Source organism: Coenobita brevimanus, chromosome 53, assembly GCF_032717465.1.
Source record: "Coenobita brevimanus isolate Jiangsu-jjx chromosome 53, ASM3271746v2, whole genome shotgun sequence".
NCBI lineage: Eukaryota > Metazoa > Arthropoda > Malacostraca > Decapoda > Coenobitidae > Coenobita > Coenobita brevimanus.
Window position 1 is genome coordinate 39,154,005 of NC_137006.1, and position 21,518 is coordinate 39,175,522.

Sequence of the window (21,518 nt, forward strand, 5' to 3'; positions counted from 1 at the left end):
GTTTTCAACGATATAGAAAAATGCAGAGAATGGTCTTGTAGTCTCTGTGAAACTGATATTTAATCTTATCACACCTTTCACTGTAATTTGTTGTCCATCAACCGTGTATAAATCTAAATCAGCTTCATCCAGAAAAGTTACTTTCTTTTTATTTTTAAGAATTCTATTTAGTTCTTCATGTGTTATTAAGTTCACTGGAGAGCCTGTATCTAAAAATAAGGAAACGTTTTGATCCTCACATACAGCTGGTATCAAGATACACTCATTTCCCAACATGCCTCCTTTGTGAATTTTAGACTTGTTTTTCTTTACGTTTGTTCGTTTTTTGTCATGACTTGGTCTTCCCCCGATTTGAATATAGAAACAATTTTTTCTACTGTTTTGCAATCACTGGTCCAGTGCCCTTGGTATCTATGATGCCTACAGTAAGGACCAAATCCTTGTGTCTTTTGTTTGTCCTCTTTTGCTTTGATAAAGCATTCATAGCTTGTGTGTCCTGGTTTTGCACAATAATGACATAGAATGGACCTATCCCTTGACTGTGACCTACGATGTGATTTCCCATAAGTAGTGTTGTTTATGGCGCGAGACCTGCTCGGGCTGCGCGAAAACTTATGAAACTGCCTGTAGCACGGCGTCTGTGATCGAGGCCTTGTCATGTATGGTTGTTTTGTCTGCCTGCTTTCGGGTCGCGATCGATTTTGTTCTGTGTTTGGGGTCGGTGTTGATGTTTTCACAGCTGATACTGTCTCAGGTACCCTCATTCTACTAGAATGTGCATGTGTGTCGACCATACCTGCTTTACTGCAGTGCATCTCTACCTCGTTCATTAAGTCTAGCAAGCACATTCCTGGGGTGTACGCGATCGTCTTGGCGATCTTAAGGGTCCTATCAGGTAATTTACACAAGGCAGCTACATAACCAATGATGTCCACGACGAGGTCTGGGGACATCTTTCCATCATCTGTCATCCAATTTGAGTTTTCCAAAGTAACTAACAATGTTCTTTTGATTGTGGAGATATCAGCGGTTATTTCACTGAGCACATGGTTTGTAGTGTGCTCCCTTATAAGATCTACAATTTTATGTAATTCTGGAATTATACCTGGCAAGAGGTTCATACCTCCAGAAAATTTCTTCAAAAATTCAGTTTTAAATTCACCATATGTCCTAGCCTTATGGAGCTTAACTGAGCGCAGTAAATTGCTTGCTGGACATCTTTCCTGGCTTATGCAAGATGAAAAAATAGCAATTTTCTCTTGTTCATCTAGTATGTGGCGCTTGATGAACATTTGTTCGCACTGACTGATTAATAAAATGACATCAGTGCGATCTTTGTCTGTGCCAGAGAATTTTGGGGCAGTTTTATCCTCGTGATACACAAACACTTGAGGTGTGGTTGTTAGATCAGCGGCATTTGTTTCTTGATTCATTTTCACTGTTTGCTCTGTTAATTCAACTTGGACTTGTTTATCGTTGTGTGAGGGAATGGTGGAATATGTACGACCGGACCGGTGAACCCTGTTAAGTATATTGGCATACCTGTGCAAGTCAGCGACAAAGTCCGCACTTGCTACGTCAGAGGGGGTTTCCCACTCATCATCTGAAACTGCCGTATTTGTTTCTTGGTCTTTAGTTTGTGGTGAGGTTTGTACAAGGGGTTGGTTGCCTTGGTGCTCTCTTAATTGTGAGTCTGTTGTTGTGGCTAATTGTGTGTCATCTGGTGTGTTGCCTTGGTGCTCTCTTAATTGGGTGTCTGTTGTTGTGGCAAATTGTGTGTCATCTGGTATTAATGTGGGTGGTGGCGAAAATATTCCTGTCATTAAGATATGGTGTTATGAAATAAGCCTTTTGTTTATTTATGTCCTAACAAAATAGATGAGTAAATAAGTTGAAATAAATGATAGATAGTGAGTGTATAAGTGTATATATGGAAATAAGTAAAAAAAAGTTGAATATAGCTAATTTTAGCACTGAGAAGAAATGAGTAAGTATAATTTTACCCACCTGATACAGATCGTAGAGGTGTGTCGATACAAAAGTCGATCTCGGAAGAAAAATTCAGGGTTGATTGAAGATCTCTTGATAATTCTAGTGCTGTGTTGATGGACGATATTACTCAGGAAATTCCATGGCCTGGTGCTTGTGGTGGTTAACAGCTGTCCCAGGCAAACCTCAGCATAGAACGTCGAATTTCCAACTCAGTACTGTGAAAATAAATGAGTATGAGTAGGAGCTATGTGAATAATGAGTAATGGGTAGTGGGTGAGAAGCGCCTAGTGCTTGGTGTGGCAGACTCACGTTGTGATGTCATCTCAACACATGGTGACGTCGGCTTCCCACACTGGTAGCTGTGGTGAATACTGAGTAGCGATGCTTAAGCTGGGTGAAGAAAGGTGAGTAAGTCGCGTTATAAATGTGGCTCTGGTGTTTTGCTGCGTGTCTTGACCTCTGCGTCAGCGAGGGAGGTTGGGTGGAAGAGAGTGGTAAGGGTTAGTTAGCTTGTTGCTTTAATATTTCCTTTTCTTTACTTGCTTTGTTTTTTATTCTTCTTGCTGCTGCTTGAAGTTACGTGAAGATTATAGAGTTGTTTTGTAGACTTGTAGGCTATTTGCATTGTAGGCTGGATATTGTAGGAATTCACTGTAGAACTGAAGTTAATCTTGTAGAGTGTCGCCTGCTTTTGTAGAAATTCACTGTTGATTCGAAGACGAGGTGCGTTCTTTTCGCTGCTACCAAATGTCATAAAAAGACTTCGTAGTTACTTGTAGAGAAGTTATATATACGAGTATTAGACTTGTGGATGAGCGGTTGTTATACTTGAGTTTTTTGTAAGTAGATAATCTTGGTTCCCATTTGTCATGCAATGACAGGAGAGGTAAAGAAGAGTATGGGACTATTTCTATTTGTCTTGGAAATATTAACAAGTCTCTCACACACGAGTGAGTATAAGTAGAGTCCCCGTCTCCCTGTCTCGCTCTCTCTCTCTCTCTTCCAAGTTGCTAAGCCTTTCTCCCCACTACCTGCCGATTCTATGGCCTCTCTCCTTCTGAGCTCTCTTTCCTAAATTCTGGTGAAACAGGGGTCGTGTCACGTGTGTTCACTGTGGTTGGAAAGTTCTAGAAGCCTGTGTGTGAGTATGTGTGTATGTGTGTGTATGGTCACTAGGCTTTGTTCACCTGCTGTTTCGCTGACAAACTAACTGCATCATCTCCTGACTTGCTACTTCCTAATCTGTCATCAGCTTTCCCTCAGTTTAACTTGCAAGATCATTTCCCATTCCCAGGCTCGCATAGAGCTGTCTGTCTGTCTATTTATCTATCTATTATGATTTGTAAATATAATATGGACTCATAACACTTATAGAAGATATGATGGTTACGGAGTTGCCATATACACGCACAATTCACACCCACAACCGGAAGTGGTTCAAAATTCTACTCTGGAAGCTGTTGTGTGCGGAGTAAAATGTAATAACACGTATCTGTCTATCTGCTCTCTGTACTTTCCACCACATGGCCCCATTGATAGTGATGCTTTGAATTCACTGTTTGAGCATTTTCCTGGGAACAAGATGATATTAAGTGACTTTAGTGCTCATCACTATCAGTGAAGTAGCTTGAGAATCGATGGTCGTGGGGAGCAAGCAGTCGACCTAATACTACAATCCAACCTCTGTCTTCTGAATGATGGTAGAGTGACTCGTGTAGATGATCGTACTGGTAACTATCCGGCTATTGACTTACCTCTGGCCTCCCCTGGTATACATCAAGATTTCTCAAGGGACCCTTATGACGACTCTTGGGGGGGTGATCATTTACCCATCTGTCTTTCTTATACATGCGACATTCTTTCAGACCCCCCACCTTCAAAATTAAACTACAAGAAATCAGATTGGGGATCCTTCTCAAGGTTCGCCAATTTACATATATCTGGGAAAACCATAGATGTAAAAGTCGAAAATTTAACCAATTCCATGTTACACTTTTTTTTTTTTTTAAATAACAGAACGGAGGAAGGAAAAACAAATGGGAAAAAAAAAAATAATCCATACACCAGACTACTGGTGTCCTCCATTCATAAAATATCTGTAACAGTTAGACTTGAACAGTTGTGGGTTGAAATTTGGAGGAAAACAACTCTGGGGAAGCGAGTTCCAGAGAGATGCAGTTCGGGGAATGAAAGAATTCTGATGGGCAGAAGTTCTGCAATATGGTTGAGTGACATTCCAGTCATGAGCGCTACCATATGCCCGTGTAGCACGAGGGAAGGCATGGAGAGGCGGCACCATGGACGCAACCTCGTCTGAACACTTGCCAAAAAAATATCTGTAAAATAATGCAAGGGAGGCAACATTCCTTCTTACTTGCAGGGGAGGTAGTTTATATGTAATGGCAGGGTTGTTAATGATTCTAACAGCTTTATTCTGCATTTTGTCCAGTTGTCTCAATGCAACCTCTCCACAACCATTCCACAAGGGTGAGCAATATTCAAGCTGAGAGCACACATGACTCTTATAAATTATAGCTAACTGCTCATCGGTGAAGAAGTTACGGACTCTGTACAATAATCCAAGTTTCTTTGAGGCGGCCTTAGCAAGTGATCTGACATGAGAGGTCCAGCTGAGGGCACTGTTAAGTGAGACACCAAGAATTTCAATACTTTTGGAGATGGGAATATTAGTAGCACTGAAGGTAATGTACGAATCTGGCAATATCTGTCTATTAGTAAACTGTATATATTTAGTTTTACTAGCATTAAAAGAGACAAGGTTGTTTTGTCCCCATTCACTGATTGTAGCTAGATCTTGATTTATGGAGATGGCTGTACTGAGTTGAGAGGTAGAGATATTAGACTTTGTAAATGGATGTCTGAGTGTGAATGAACTATGTAGTGTTGAGTCATCTGCATATGAGTGAACGGGATTGTGAGTGACAGATAAGAGATCATTAATATGAACCAGAAATAGGGTTGGCGCCAGAACTGATCCCTGCGGCACGCCGGCGTTAATTGAGTGGAAATTCGAATATACATCATCTACTTTTACTCTTATTTCCTGTCACTAAGATAAGAAGAAATCAAAGGAACAAAAGACGTTAGTCCATAGCAAGGGAGTTTGGACAGCAGGGAACGGTGCCATACTCTGTCGAAAGCTTTAGAGATATCAAGAGCTACTGCATGAGTTTCTCCAAAAAGATCAATTGATTGATGGATGGTATGAGTTAAGAGATTGAGTATGTCAATGGTGGATCTTTCGTGGCGAAAACAGTATTGTCTATCACTAATTGAGTTGTTGGATTCAAGATGTTTAACAATATGCTTATTAATTAAAATTTCAAATACCTTACCAAGAGAAGATGTGACAGCTATTGATCTGTAATTGGAGGGGTCAGACGAACTTCCTTTCTTCGGAACTGGGTGGATATTGGCTTCTTTCCATGAATTTGGGAATAAAGAAGTACGTATGCATAGTCTGAATAATTTGGCTAGGACAGAGGCAAGTTCAGGGGAACACTTTTTCAAAACAATTGGAGGAATTCCATCTGGGCCTGGAGCTTTGTTGATAGGTAAATTGTCTAGGATGGATTTTACGAATCTTGTCTGTATTTTAAGTGGGGCAGTTTCGGGAGAATCAAGTTCCAGTACTGAGACATTCTGGCTGGTATCATCTATGGTAGAGTTTCTTGCAAAGGTACTAGCAAAGATATCTGCTTTCCCACGTGGGTCATTTGTAATAATGCCATCTGAAGATTTTAGTGGGGGAATGGAAGATGACTTGTTAAAGTTATTATTGAAAGAATTAAGAGTTGACCAGAATATTCTATTGTCATTAGGGTTGTTAAGTAGTTTTGATGCTTGCTTTTGAAGAAAGTTTGATTTAGATAGATTTAATACAGCTTTTGCATGATTTCTAGCAATTTTAAATTGGGAGAGTGATTCAGATGTTTTTGATTTTAAGCAAGAGTTATATGCTAATGACTTTTGGGCTGTTGCTCTGGCACAATTGCCATCAAACCATTTTGGAGAGTTTGATCTTTTAGTGAACTGTTGACTTGGTATGAATAAATCCATACCAGCTAGTATTAAGTCGCAAATGTGGGACTGGGTAGTATTGGGATCACTAGAGAAGAAAGACTGCCATGGAACATCAGCAAGATAATTTCTAAATCCATCCCAGTCTGCCCTGTCAAAGTACCATCGGGTCACCCTGACAGGTTCGGAATGGGAAGGTGTACGAGGGTTAACTAATGAGGCTTTGATGAGATTGTGGTCAGAGGATCCAAGTGGTGACAGTACCTCTATCCTGTATTGATCTGGATTATTTGTCAAGAATAAATCCAAGAGATGGGCAATATGGTCAGGATTATCAGGTATTCTGGTTGGTTGCTTTACCAACTGGGTGAGATTAAACGATTCCGCAAACAGCTCGCATTCTAGACCAGCATCATCAGTCCGGGCAGAATGCAATAACCATTCAACATTGTGTATGTTAAAATCACCCAAAATGGTAATTTCATTGCCAAGGACAAGATCAAGGTTACTCAACTGAGTGGATATGGAATCAAATACACTGGGTTCCGAAGAAGCATTGAGGGAACGATAAACTACACAGATATATTTGGTAATGTTTTGGCAATTTAATTTATATAATGAGTAATCAAAACTGGATGAAGTGAAGTTTAAAATAGTATCAACTGCATATTGGGATTTGATATAACAACAGGTGCCGTCCTTGTTTCGAAAGTTTGTAAGGAGATGGTAACCGGGAAAACAAAATGGAGATATATCGGTAGAGGGTGAGATTTGTGGTTCTGTGAGGAAAAGGGCCAAAGGGGATATGGACTGAAGGAAAAAATGAACTGAGTTTAAATTTGTGGTAAGGCCGAGGATGTTGGTAAAGAATAAGGCCGCACCGTCACCTCTTCGCCGACGAGCATTCCCGGAAATAGCAACAGTCGCTGCCGGCACAGTCGCTTGATGACGACCGGGAGGACCCTGTGCCTCCAGCCCTACCCTGCTGGTGGTGGCAATCCGAGGTACCACCTCATTTGATTGTAAGATTGCAGCGGCCATTACTAAAGATGTGAATAGAAGGTGTGATATGTTATGCGCATGTAGTGTGGTGTAGACAGTTGAAGGTAGAGGTATTATGAGAGCATGCTGGCCTACTCTCTGTGTAAATGAATGCACTGAAAATGTTCAGAAAAGGGAGATGGTCAGGATCAAGTCCTGAGGGCTGGTGAAACGGGAGCTCCAGCTCTCCCTATCACCAGCTTGCCATCAACCTCGGGAGTACTGCCCTGTTCGACTGGTGCTACAGTCTGGTGCTACAGTCTGTATTCCCAAGACTTCTACAGTTCATGCGAAGCATAGAGCACATTGGTGGACGCCGGATTGCCGACAAGCATTAACCCTAGATAGGTAATCTTTTTTTTTTTACATATTAGGTAACGTGGGGTCTGACGGACCCCACGGAAAAAAAAATTAAAAAAAATACTTCCGTTTGAGATATTTCAAAATGCTTCAATACACAAATAATTCAACCCCTTATCTTTAAATAGGGCCAGAAGAAATAAAGTTTAATTGAAAAAATATTTTTTTTTTAAAGTTTATACAAAAATGATTAAATTTTAGGTATGCTAATTTTAAAATTAAATCTTGCAAAATTTAAAAGTAATATCATGATTCCTTGGGTGGCCTGCAGTAGACCCATGTTGGGACCTTCTGTATACAAAAGGAGAAAGACAGCAAATTGAAATAAAAAAATCACACGAGGGCTCAACTGAGGTTACATTATAGGTAATCTGGGGTCTAACATACCCCAATGGCTCTATAGAGCAAAATCAGAGCCAGGTACAGCTATGACCCCATCATCCCCATGAAGAGCATCACGAGGCAGGAAGGTAATGAGACGGACATATCTGTAGACCTTATGCTCATATTTTTAAAAATCTAATTTCGGGGACTGGGGTTTCTGAGACCCCATATTACCTATCTAGGGTTAAGGAAACGCAATAAGAGGTACAGGATTTTTAATAGCCAGTCTACTGAGGAAACTCTTTATTGCATACAAACAGGCACGGGCTAAGGTTAGGAGAATAATAAGAAGGGCCAAACATGACCCCTGGAGATCTTTTATGTCGACAGTGAATCGTTTTACCCCACTCAGTAAAGTCTGGTCCACTATTAAAATACTGAATAATAGAAGCCCTGACATCCCTGTTACCACACTGCAGGTGAATAATAGCATCTATGACTATCCCGTGGACGTAGCTAATATTCTCGCTAGGAGTTTTTCTCGTGTAAGTGGCTCAGCCAAGTACGACCAGCGTTTTCAACACCATAAACGCGCAGCTTAGTTACAAATATTAGACTCTGCCACAGAAGACGTAGACTTCCCGTACAGCTAAGAGTTTACAGTTGATGAACTGCTCCTTGCCTTTAAATCCTGTAAAGACATCAGCCCTGGACCAGACACTATCACGTACAGTATGATCCAGCATCTTAATCAGGACAACCTGATTAAGCTGTTAGCATTGTACAATGAGCTTTGGACGTCCCGAACGTTCTCAAATTCATGGCACTAGGCGCACGACGTACCGATACCCAAACAGGTTGATCGTCTGACGAATCCCACTTCATTTCGTCCTATTATGTTGACTTCTTGTCTAAGTGATGTCATGCAACGAATGGTTAATAATAGGCTTCTTTTTGTTTTAGAGTCGAAGAATTTGTTAAATGATCAACAATGTCTATCTATCTATCTATCTATAGCCCGACGCCCTAATCCCGCAAAGGGTGGCCGCAGACAAAACGCCTCCAAGTCGCTCTGTCACCCACCATTTGACTACCCTCCTCCCAACTCACCCCCCCTCCCTCATATACCTCTCAACTCCCTCCCTCCACCTCATCCTCGGTCTACCTCTCCCTCTCCCTCCCTCCACCTCACCTACATACACCCTCTTAGTCAGTCTTTCATTCTCCATTCTCTTCACATGTCCAAACCACCTCAGTGTATTTCTCCTAATCTTCTCAACCACATCCACATCCACCCCACAACGTTCCTTCACTTCTTCATTCGTCAACCTGTCCCTCCACGTCACTCCACATGCTCCTCTCAAGTAACTCATTTCCACTGCTCTCACTCTTGACTTGTTCCCCTCTTGCAAGGTCCATGTCTCGCTTCCATACGTCAGGGTAGGGATCACAATACTATCATGCAGTGACAATGTGGCTTCCATAAATACAGAAGTTCATTAGATCATTTAATGAATTTAGAGCATTGTATTTCAGAGGCATTTGCCAGTAAAGAATTAATGATGGGAGTGTCCTTGTACTTCCATAAAGCCTATGACATGACGTGGCACACGGTATATTAATGAAGCTCTATAATTATGGTTGAAGAGGTAACTTGCCTATTTTTATTTCAAAACTCTTAAGGGACAGAACTTTCTCTGTCAAATTGACCCATACCGTAACATTGGATATATTTATTCAAGAGAACAGGGTGCCTCAGGGGAGTGTGCTTTGTCCCACTTTATTTAGTATTATGATCAATGATATTCTGTCATCAGGTCCCATCCCGAGGGATATTAAATACTCACTCTGTGCTGACGATTGTTCAATATGGCACTCTACCTGTAACGCACAATTCTCGGCTGGGCAGATTCAAGCAGCCCTTCATTCTCTCCACCAGTGGGCCTTGCAGTGGGGATTTAAGTTTTCCATCCTTAAGTGTGCCGCTGTAGTTTCCATTAATCGTAACGTCCCTAATTTGTGATTGAGTTTGGATAATCAGGAGATATGTTTTCAGAATTCTGTAAAGTTTTTGGACGTCCATTTTGATCAGCTTTTGACCATTAAATTTCTTGTTAATAATCTGCTTGGTCGTTGTGATAAACCATTAAATGTCTTCAAGTACCTAACGGGTACTACTTGGGGGTGCTGACGGAAAATTTTTATTAATGGTGTATAAATCCCTTATTAGATCCAAGCTAGACTATGGCACAGGTGCATGGGTCGGCATCCGATGCCACATTGAGGTGGTTGGATGTGTTGCAGAATAAATGCAGACAGGAGGAAACAGCTCCTGTGAAAAGAGTGGAGAAGTTGCAAGAGAGTGAGAAAAAGGCAAAGTATAAGAGCATGGTGGAAGAAAGACTGGGAGGGTATGAGTTAGAGCAGATGGAAGGGTGGAAGATGTATGTAAGATATTCACGGAAGAGATGGGTGCAGCGTGTGAGGTGGTTTGTGGAGTGAGGAGGAGATGCAGGGGTATGCAAGGGACAGCATGGTGGAATGATGAGATGAAACGAGCTGTGGAACAAAAGATGTCATATAGTGACTGGCTAGCGAGTATAGGTAGGGAAGAAGATACGAGAGAGAAGAGAGAGGTATATGTGAGCAGGAGAATGGAGGCGAAGAGATTGGTGAAGGAGAGTAAGAAGAGAGTGGATGAAGAACCTAAGTGTGAAATGGAGAGAGAATAAGAAATTGTTTTGGAAGGAGGTAAATAAAGTAAAACAGAGTGAAAGGGGAAATAGTAGGGGAGTGAAAGATGGGAAAAATAGATTGTTGGTGGAGAAGAGAGAGAACATGAGGAGATGGAAGGAGCACTTTGAGGAGAAGAGAGAGAATATGAGGAGATGGAAGGAACACTTTGAGGAGAAGAGAGAGAATATGAGGAGATGGAAGGAGCACTTTGAGGAGAAGAGAGAGAATATGAGGAGATGGAAGGAACACTCTGAGGAGAAGAGAGAGAATATGAGGAGATGGAAGGAGCACTTTGAGGATTTGTTGAATGTAGAGAGTGAGAACAGTGCGAGTATAAGTGGTTAGGGAATGGCTGGGAGAAGAAGAGATGAGAGGAGGGAGGAAGAGATCAGTAGATAGGAAGTAGTTGATGCAATGAAGACGGGAAAGGCACTAGGAATTGATGGAGTGTGTGGTAAAATGCTGAAGTATAGGGGTAAGATTGTTGTGGAGTGGATATGGAAGTTGTGTAGACTGGCTTGGGAAGAGGGAAGGGTTCCAGAGGACTGGAAATCAGGTATAATTGTTCCTTTATGCAAAGGAAAAGGGGAGAGAGAACTATGCGGTAACCAAAGGGATATTTGCCTTCTTAGTGTGATTGGAAAAAAATATGGTAGAATACTTAGTGATAGGGTTAGGCATACAACAGAGGAGCTAGTTGGAGAAGAGCAAGGGGGATTTAGGAAGGGAAAAGGGTGTGTAGATCAGATATTCGTTCTAAGTTGTTTAGTGAAGAAGTGTCAAGAGCAGGGAAAGAAAGTGTATGCTGCCTTCATGGACTTGGAGAAAGCATATGACAGAGTAGACAGGCAAAATATGTGGAAGGTATTAAGAATATATGGAGTGGATGGGAAATTGTTGAGTACTGTGAAGAGTGTGTACGAGGGAGCTAGGCTACGGTGCGAGTGGATGGTGAACTGAGTGAGGTCTTTGATCTAAATGTGGGATGGAAACAGGGATGTGTGATGTCTCTATGGCTGTTTAATATATTCATGGATGGGATTGTAAAGGAGGTGCAAGGTAGGGCAGTGGATGTGGGGGTGGGTCTAATAAATGAGAGTGAGGTGTGGAAGATCCCGGTGTTGCTTTTTGCTGATGATGCAGTATTGCTGAGTGAAGATGAATGGGAGTTGCAAGGTTTGGTGAATGAATTTGGGACTGTGTAAGAATAGGAATCTGAAAGTTAATGTAAACAAGAGTGAAGTTATGGTGTTTGAGAGGAATGAAATCACAGAATGTACAGAGAGGTTGGATGGTGAGAGTATGGAGACTGTGAGTGCATTCAAGTACTTGGGTAGTGTGATGAATAAGGATGGAAGTTTTGGGGATGAAGTGCTTGAAATGGTACAGCAGGGAAGTAAGGTTGTTAGTTCACTGAAAGCGGTGATGAGAAATGGGGAGGTGAGTATGGAAGTTAAGAAGTCACTGCATGACAGTACTGTGATCCCTACCCTGACGTATGGAAGCGAGACATAGACCTTGCTAGATGGGTACAAGTCAAGAGTGAGAGCAGTGGAAATGAGTTACCTGATAGGAGCAAATGGAGTGACATGGAGGGACAGGTTGACGAATGAAGAAGTGAAAGGACGTTGTAGGGTGGATGTAGATGTAACAGAAAATTAGGAGAAATACACAGAGGTGGTTTGGACATGTGAAGAGAATGGAGAATGAAGAGAGAAACCTGTACTGTACACAGGAAAAATCATCTAATAAATTACCAATATGCTGGGAATCGAACCAGGGACTCTCAGGTGAGAGACAGGCACCATACCGCTACACCACGACCAGGTAAAAGTTAACTTACGTTGTCACATTCTTGTAACCAACGTCCCTCCGCCCCCACTGTGGGCATCAAGAGGATGAGTTAACCCCCTGGCACTCGGGCAAGTAGATGCTTTTAATCTATCCCAAGCACTTACGGCAAGTCAGAATGACGAGAGAAACCTGTATACTGTACACAGGAAAAATCATCTGATAAATTACCAATATGCTGGAAATCGAACCAGGGACTCTCAGGTGAGAGCCAGACACCATACCACTACACCACGACCAGGTTAAACTCACGTTTTGACAGAAGAATGGAGAATGAAAGACTGAGTAAGAGGGTGTATGTAGGTGAAGTGGAGGGAGGAGGAAGGAGGGGGAGACCGAGGATGAGGTGGAGGGATGGAATTGAGAGGTATATGAGGGAGGGGGGAGTGAGTTGGGGGAGGGCAGTCAATGGTTTGTGACAGAGCGACTTGGAGGCGTTTTGTCTGCGGCCACCCATTGCGGGATTAGGGCGTCGGGCTATAGATAGATACATAGATAGAATAGAACGTGTCATGGAGCCGTCAGGTGTACCCGTGTAGCTCGCATGGAAGTGGAGGAGAATGTACTGTACTCGCCGCGACCATTGTTGGTGTCGTACGGCATCAGAACATATGGAAAAAAATGTTATCGGCAATTTGGCCCGTACCACCCCGCGTCAATACCATCTTACGCGGGGGGCTCGTCGTCCACTTGCCATTCACGTCCACTTACTGACTCAGGAGCTTGGTGTGGACCTCACTGATTGTGACAAGTTGGTGTCTAAAAATATAGCGTCTTGGGAGCCTCCCGGCTTTGCTGTTGATGTAACATGGCTCCCAGCACCAAAGACCAAGGTGCTGGAGCCGAAGGTCCACCACATGTTTTGTAACACCATCGTTCATCACATGGGGTCCCATCAATTATTCACCGATAGCTCCAAGTCGAGATTATGTGTGGGTGTTAGTGTGTGATCAACTGAATGTGTCCTCAGGTATCAGTTGCCGACTAACACATCTGTTTTTCTTAGAGCTTTACGCAGCTGACAAAAGACATAGAATATGCTTTAAATTCTAGGCATGACTCATGTGTCATATTTTCAGATTCAAAATCAGCCCTTCAGGCAGTAGCTTCTTGCACTACAGATTCTAATGAGGTCCAGGGCCGCATTGTTAATAAACTGCATTCGTGTGACAAGTCCTTCACACTGATCTGGGTGCCTGGTCATTGTAACTATGGCAATGAGCAGGCCGACTTACTTGCGAAATCGGCTGTGGAACTCGAGGAGATTTGGGACGTTCCTCGTGATCTACCGTCGAGTCTTTCCCTCGGAAAGAAATCAATAAATCTTCTGTGGCAGGATCAGTGGACCAGAATTAACATTCCAACATGTAAGCCGTTCGTGGAAGGCTAGGCTACTGCAAATCGCACCAATCGCCCAGGGGAAAGAATACAAGAAAAACTGAGGATGAACTGTACACGGCTCACTCATATGTTGCCATATATTGAAAGACGATTTCTACCTCATTGTGACATCTGTGGTGCGGTATTATTTATCGGTCATATCATCCTGCACTGTCGGCGATTTATTCCTTAACATGCATCTCTTATAAATTTCTGCGGCGCTAAAGACGTCCCTTTCACGCTTTCCACCATCCTGGGTGATGGGGACATTGCTATGATTGATAAATTGGTGGCGTTTTTGAGGGAGACCGGATTGATCAGAGTGACGTATGTTTTTTACTTTGTGGTTATGGTTTTTGTTGACTGTAAATATGTATATATATATTTAACTGGGGTTGACAGTTGACACCTTTGAAATAGTTCCTGCGTCTGACTGATCTATTTCTTACACTACATTAAAACACGTGCCTCGCCTGACAGTCACCAGTTGATGAGTTCAAGTGTGCAATATAGAAAAGTATTGGGCATTTCCAGTCGATGGTGTTGTGTTGGACGAGGCACTGATTTTTTTTTATAAATATTTACATGAGTCCCATCTGTTTGTATAAGTTCTCTTATTTTTGGCTGACAGTTGACGTATATGGCATAGTTCTAGGACCATCTGATTCTTTTATTTACTGATGTCCACTATATTAAACCAAATGCCTCGACTGACAGTCAGCAGGTGATGAGTCCAGGTACGAAATGTAAAGAGGCATTACATACCTGCAATCGATGGTGTTCTGTCGGTTTAGGTATTTTTTCCTATTAGAGTAGGTTTAGCTATTTGTATCTTTAGGCTTTAGTATTGGTTGGCGATTTTCTGTTAGGTTTATTAGCATTAGGATATTAGATTGGGTTTTCTGTTTTCACAAGGTTTTGTAATAAATAAATAAATAAATAAATGAATAAATAAATAAAGGTAGATAGATAGATAGATAGATAGATAGAAAGATGGATGAAAACAGTGAAAGATGCAGGTATGGGTAGGTGTGCAACGGAATGCCTGAAATTTGATGGCGTGACTATTGTTGACTGGTTAGTATGACTGTTGAATGTGTGCTTTGTGAAAGGGATGGTGCCGATTGACTGGGCAAGTGCTTGTTTGGTCCCGCTGTATAAAGGTAAGGGTGATAAGTATGAATGTACTAGCTTTTAGGGGTATAAGTCTGTTGAGTGTTGTAGGTAAGGTGTATGGTTACAGTGTTAATTAAGAGAGTTAAAGAGGGTACAGAGGGAGTGATTGGTGATGAGCAGTGTGGCTTAGGAGAGGGAAGGGATGCGTGGATCCGGTGTTTGCTGTGAGACAGGTTTGTGAAAAGTATTTAGTGAAAGGTAATGTGTTTTGGGCGATCATGGATTGAGAGAAAGCGTATGACAGAATTAATAGGGAGGCTTTGTGCACTGTTTTAAGATTGTATGGATTTGATGGTAGGTTGCTTAAAGGTGTGAAAAGTTCTTATGTAAATAGCAGAGCGTGTGTAAGAGTGGGAAATACTGTGAGTGATTGGTTTCCCGTGAGAGTGGGGCTGCGGCAGGGATGTGTGATGTCGCCTTGGTATAATATTTATATCGATAATGTTGTAAGGGAGGTGAATGCAAGAGTGTTAGGTGGCGGTCTGAGTCAGGTGAATGCTGATGGTAGACAGTGGAATCTGAATAAGCTGCTTTTGCAGATGTTACTGCACTGGTGGCTGATTCAGAGGAGAGATTGAGACAGTTGGTAAAGGAGTTTGGAAGGATGTATGAAAGGAGAAAATAGAAAGTAAATGAGAAAAAAAGTTAAGTGATGATGTGTAAGAGGTTGGTAGATGGCAGGAGGATGAATATAGTACTGAATGGTGAGTTCCTTGAGGAGGCAGATTGTTTTAAGTGTTTAGGGTCACATGTTGCTGTGGATGGGAGAATAGATGCAGAAGTGAATTTTAGAATGAATGAAGTAGGAAAGGTGCTGGGAGGAATGAAAAAAGTATTTAGATGTCGTTCGCTCAGAATGGATGTAAAGAGAAGGCTGTATGAAGGTGTTGTGGTACCGACTGTGTTATATGGGGCTGAAACATGGAATATGGGTGTAGCAGAGAGGAAAAGTTTGAATGTAATGGAGATTAGGTTCTTTGGAGTATGTGTGGAGTGACGCGTATTGATCGAGTGAGAAATGATGAAGTGAGAAGGAGAACTGGAGTTGTGTGGCAGATGGCTGATCGAGTTGAGCAGAGGGTGTTGCGATGGCTTGGGCATATGGAAAGAATGGATGATGAGCATTTGGTGATAAAGATAACTGAATCACATTTGTGAGGTGTAAGGCTGAGAGGAAGGCCATGAATAGGATGGATGGACAGTGTGAAGAGAGCGTTAGATGCAAGAGGGATGTCTGTTGAGCAAGGAAGAGTGGCTGTGCGTGACAGAAATAAATGGAGAGGAATTGTGAATGAATAAATGATGACGCAGCCCTAAGGGGATATTCTTCAGCATTTGGTCTAATCAGCTGATCAGGTCAGGTGCGGGTAAGAGGATGAGTCCATTATGATGTGGCAGGGGTAAACCAGCTCTGCTGTGGGGCCCTGCTGCTGATGTCATTGATTGCACTGCGCAGTTGACCCTCGTGCTGTGTGGTGCGATGAGGATCTGTCCCTTTTCCCCTTGGGGTTAAGATGCGGATGAATGTGTCTGAGTGGATGAGTAAATTAGGAGTGTGTCGTCCTGTCTCAGCTACCTCCTTTTCCTTGGGGGAAGCAGCCCAGGTATATATATATATATATATATATATATATATATATATATATATATATATATATATATATATATATATATATATAATTCTGGCTGTCTTTCTTGTTCTGTTTCTTTTGATCAGAATGCTTTTCACTTTATTTGATCAGATTGCTCTTCACTGGCTCTATGCCTCGTGTTCTTTATTTTCTACATAAAAACTGAAATGAGAAACGTGTTATCCCACAGTTTATTTTTGGCAGCAGCTCATCCCCAACCCTCCCGTCAATTTATAAAGCCATCTCTCCTTTTCCTCCTTTAACCTTCTATTTCGTTCTTGGTTAACCTTTACTCCTCCCATCCACTTTGCTTTTCATCATCTGCAGGTTATAATTACCGCACCCACTTCATACCTTCTCTTTTCATTCTTGTACCAAAACTTTTCGGTGATTTTATATTTCTGTCCCCTGTTCAACTTCTCGTCTCTTAACAACTCTCAGACTGTCCACAATCTTTCTCATATACCAGTGTGTTATGGTCACTAGATTTCCTTCACCTGCTCTAAATTACTGAACTCTGTGTTCTCTACTGTTTCCATTTATCATATATTCCTCTTCCATCATCCGCTTGAATATATACACTGAGGGCGCCTGCCTTGAACTGAATCATAGATCTTAAGCAAAATCTACTCTAAGAAATGTAAATAGTATGAATTCTTCTCTTTCTCCCTCTGCTGCACCAACTGATCTTTCAAAACTAGATTCATTTTCTTTTTCGACATTGTCACAACATATTCATTACCAATTGTTCTGTCTCTTGAATATTTTTCTCTGCTTTTCCCAGCTTTCCCAAACCAGAATTGTAAACCATGTTGTGATCAATAATCTTCCTGACAGAAACACTGAGGCTGTATCCACCTGGTTTCATCATTGAAAGGCTGTGCACTAAGCCATACAGGTAAGAAATCAACTGTCTTTTATCACTTCTGATTACAATTATGCAGTGCGATGTCTGGAAGCACTTAATATACGTACAGGAAGCTGATATTTTTACACTCGAAGTGCTAGTGATATCCTATAGTTTTACTGATTATATATATATATATATATATATATATATATATATATATATATATATATATATATATATATATATATATATAACATGAATCTTTTTAACATGAATCTATTTATTCTGGCAGATGTACAGAGCATACCTATGTCTACAGTTCGAAAATATATCGATTTAGCGTCATTGGAACAAAAACTTTTTAGTTGTACATTTCTAACCTTTCACTTAAAAATGTAGAGAACCTGTCGCCAGGCAAAGATTCCACCCCATTTTTTTCCTTTTTTTTAAAGCGTCTGACTTTGGGTATAAGCTTAGGAGACCGTTTACCGAGACTCAGCAGTCCTCTTACATACCACACATCTTCCACGTGTCACAACTTGGGCGCTGACACTGCTTGCACACGCACGTTCTCTCTGTCTGTCTGTCTGTCTGTCTGTCTGTCTACCTGTCTGTCTGTCTCTCTGTCTCACTATTTTTAATTTATGTTATGAACAAATTCACAAAACTATTGTACAAAGAGTAGACTACCCTTGGAGCAGGAAGTCAGTGGGAGCTAAGGAACCTGACCCCAGCAGTGTCTAGACAAGGGGTACTCAACTGCCATGTGTGAAGGTCCAGACACACAGTTTCCTACGTTGCAAGGGTCCGAATAAAAGTATTAATTCAAAATGTGGTAATAAGAAACATATAAGAACACACATTACAATTTACATCAAGCTACATGGATTTTTTGCCTAAAATGATGAAAATAACCGACAGAAATAATTTCGCTTAAAAAAAGAATATCATTGAATGTACATTTATTCTAGAAGTAACCACCCATTCCACTAGCAGCTAGTGTGCTAGGGTCCACACAGAAGCTCACCACGGTCCGGATTTGGACTATGGTCCGCCAGTTGAGTACCACTGGTCTAGATCCAACTGACCTTAACCCTGCTGGAGCGGCGACTCCAGCAGCAAGTGATTTCATGCACAGTGGTTCCATTTTTTCTTTTTTTGCCAGCAATAATCAGACCTAGTACGGTATCTCATTAGACCTTGCTTCTGACGTCATAGTCGTCTGCATGCTCAGACTGGCGACAATTTCCTGCACAGGGATAAGCGAATGGCGATTCAGAGTATGTTTCCCGCTACCCTAGCCCCACGCTTTGTTAGTCTCTCAAAATCCATTTACACCACAACGAATAACGTCACTGATGCTGAATCTCCTAAGTTCTCATTCCTACTGCCACTCAGACTGGCCGGGACTAATGTTACACTGAGAGTGGGTGACTTGGTTCAATACCCCGTCTGGAGCGTACACCGGGACCCCCAGTACTGGCCCCAGCCTCTGGAGTTCCAACCTGACCGCTTCCTACCTGAGAACAAAGCAAATATCCGCAGCTGCACACACATGCCATTCGGGGTGGGGCCCAGAAACTGTATAGGTGAGTCATTTCTACCAACCTTAGAATACCATGAGTTGTTTACCTGTGTAAAATGTTATTACTAACTATTTTTTGTAAACCAACATTTTCAGGCAATTTCGTTTGAATCGTTGTTGTACAATACTAGTGGTTGCTGGGGATGCACACTATCCACTCACTCGATGTAGTGATACCTTCAGGTGACTACACTGAGTGCCAAGCGAATTGGTTTCCTGAAACCCAGAAAACCATTTACCACATTGGGTAAGAACTAAATAACCAAATGACACCTGGTGGTCTAGTGGGTCAAGGCGTTCCAACTGGATGGGACCCGTAATGGTTTAAATTCTAATGGTGTTCTGGGTTTGTTGCAAACATAATGCTACTCAGAGGCGAGAGAGGCTGGTCACCCTCGCCTTAAATTTATGACTGACTAGCCTAGCATAGCACCCCTATGCTCCTAATTGAGAAAAATAACTTACTGTAGATGACTAATGAAGAATGAATTATTTTTTCCCTCCTATCACTGTCTTGCCATGTGCCGTGAAGGAGACCATGTCTAGGGTAGACTGGGATCTCAAGGAAAGTTAATGCAATTCATGCAGATAAGATGTTTTGCAGATTATAGAAACAAGAAGATAGTCTGCAAAATTATGCAAGTAATGAAAATGTTCTGGAAAGAGATAATAGTGGTAAGAGGAGGAGAATTAAGTAAATTTTTTAAAGCGAAAGAAAACAGTGGTAGTTAAGAACGATGATTTATGTAAGAGGAAGAAACAGTGGCTGTAAAAGTGTAGGCGTATTCAGGGACAATATGAATTGGTGGCAGAATGGCTGGCAGACTGAAGTTACAGGTAAGGCCGCCCAAAAGAAGACATAGTTGGGTCAGGGTCCTAAAGTGGAAAGGACAGGCGAAGAATTGTTTCATAGTACCAAAGGGGGAAGAAGGTTCTGGATTGTTCATTGACGAATTTTAGGAATGGATAACGGTGAGACACGGCATCTCATAAATTGTAAAATGGAATATCTACTATTTTTCTAAACGGAAGCTTGGTAAGTGACAGTCAGGGAGATACGCATTTATTAGCTTGCCTTGTTCGGAAGTGTGTGGTGTATGTTCTGGTAATGATCGGTTCAGTGTGGCATTATGGGTCACAAAGGTATTGGTACACAATATGCGTGAAACATTTGGGAACACAGAACGAAGGTCGCTTTAGCGTCCGACCCACCACACGTTGGTAGCTCTGATGTTGGGAGATGTTTTTTATCGCCAACTAGCAATATCCTTTTGCAAATGTTATGTTTATATTAGCAGCCATTGTTGTTATACAATGAGACGTTGGTGAACATCACCAGTTGTTCGAATGTTTTCGGTAGGCATCGAACCCTCTGTGCACCGATACTTTTGTGACCTATAATACGCCTGCTGTATGGGAGAACAGGAACTTGTAGAAATATAGAGACTACAGTGAAAATATTTGTCTAAAAACAATATACTGTAGATCAGTACATGACAAGGAGAGGGTAATTTGAATTAGGTTATCCTCCAAATTGGAATTAGATTATGTCCTTCAGATAGTAACTGTGTTCTTAAAGACATGTATAGTTAAATTTAGCTTTCACTGGCCATCAACTGGCCGATAAGTATGTGGCAGCTGTGAATACTCTGAATATTCAGAGTGGGTAGTACATTTTTGAAAGTGATACGGATTCAGGCACCATGTGATGAAGTAAATTAGCTCACTCTGTTTTCCTTGATGTATTATATATATATAATGTTGTTACTGGTACAAAGCCAAGTTCAGAATTTCCTGAGACACAGCAGACTGCGTTTCTTGCCAATTGCACCCTTTCTGGACAGAAGGCCACAAGACTAAATCTCCCACCAACACAGGCAGCGGAGTAGTGTTGTTAGACCCGTTAAGAGAGAGAGAGAGAGAGAGAGATGGGAAAGGAAACTAATATGAATACATGCTAATCCACTGCAACTACTGATGGGTGATGGATGTTATCTTCCTTAGAACAACAAAACCATAGTGATAAGATTAAACGTGTCATTTTCATACTATTGCAATGGGCAAGGGGGTTTCAAATGAATATTACATAAAGATTCTCTCTCTCTCTCTCTCTCTCTCTCTCTCTCTCTCTCTCTCTCTCTCTCTCTCTCTCTCTCTCTCTCTCATATGAAATGAAAGAAATTCATGGTGGTATTAGCAACGATTAACAGGTTGTGTTCACCTCGTATCACATCTTAGACACAGTGACATCTTGAAGCACTTCTCCCTCTCTCTCTCTCTCTCTCTCTCTCTCTCTCTGGGGGTGACTCAGTGGTAAAGCGCCTGAGTCAAGACCGAGGAGTCGAAACTTCGCACCCCGCCCGGGTAGCTGCCCTGCTGAGAGAGGTAGCACTCTCCCGTCACCTACCGGGGCTGTATGATCGATACCTCGGGGAATTCATTTCTCCAGTCTCTCTCTCTCTCTCTCTCTCTCTCTCTCTCTCTCTCTCTCTCTCTCTCATGTATATGTATAAGTATAAAGAGTGAGGCAAAAGTCTCCATACAAAAATAC

The 21,518-nt window shown here is 41.8% G+C and overlaps 1 protein-coding gene across 1 annotated transcript in view; it reads left to right on the top strand.

Annotated features, from left to right (window-relative positions):
• The window catches only part of LOC145400799 (cytochrome P450 9e2-like), a 76,466-nt gene that overhangs the window by 24,544 nt on the left and 30,404 nt on the right, over window positions 1-21,518 (top strand). The window contains exons 3-4 of the mRNA XM_080273235.1: window positions 17,370-17,430; window positions 18,781-18,971. Coding sequence (XP_080129361.1) covers window positions 17,370-17,430; window positions 18,781-18,971 — 252 coding nt within the window. The remainder of the gene's footprint in view (window positions 1-17,369; window positions 17,431-18,780; window positions 18,972-21,518) is intronic.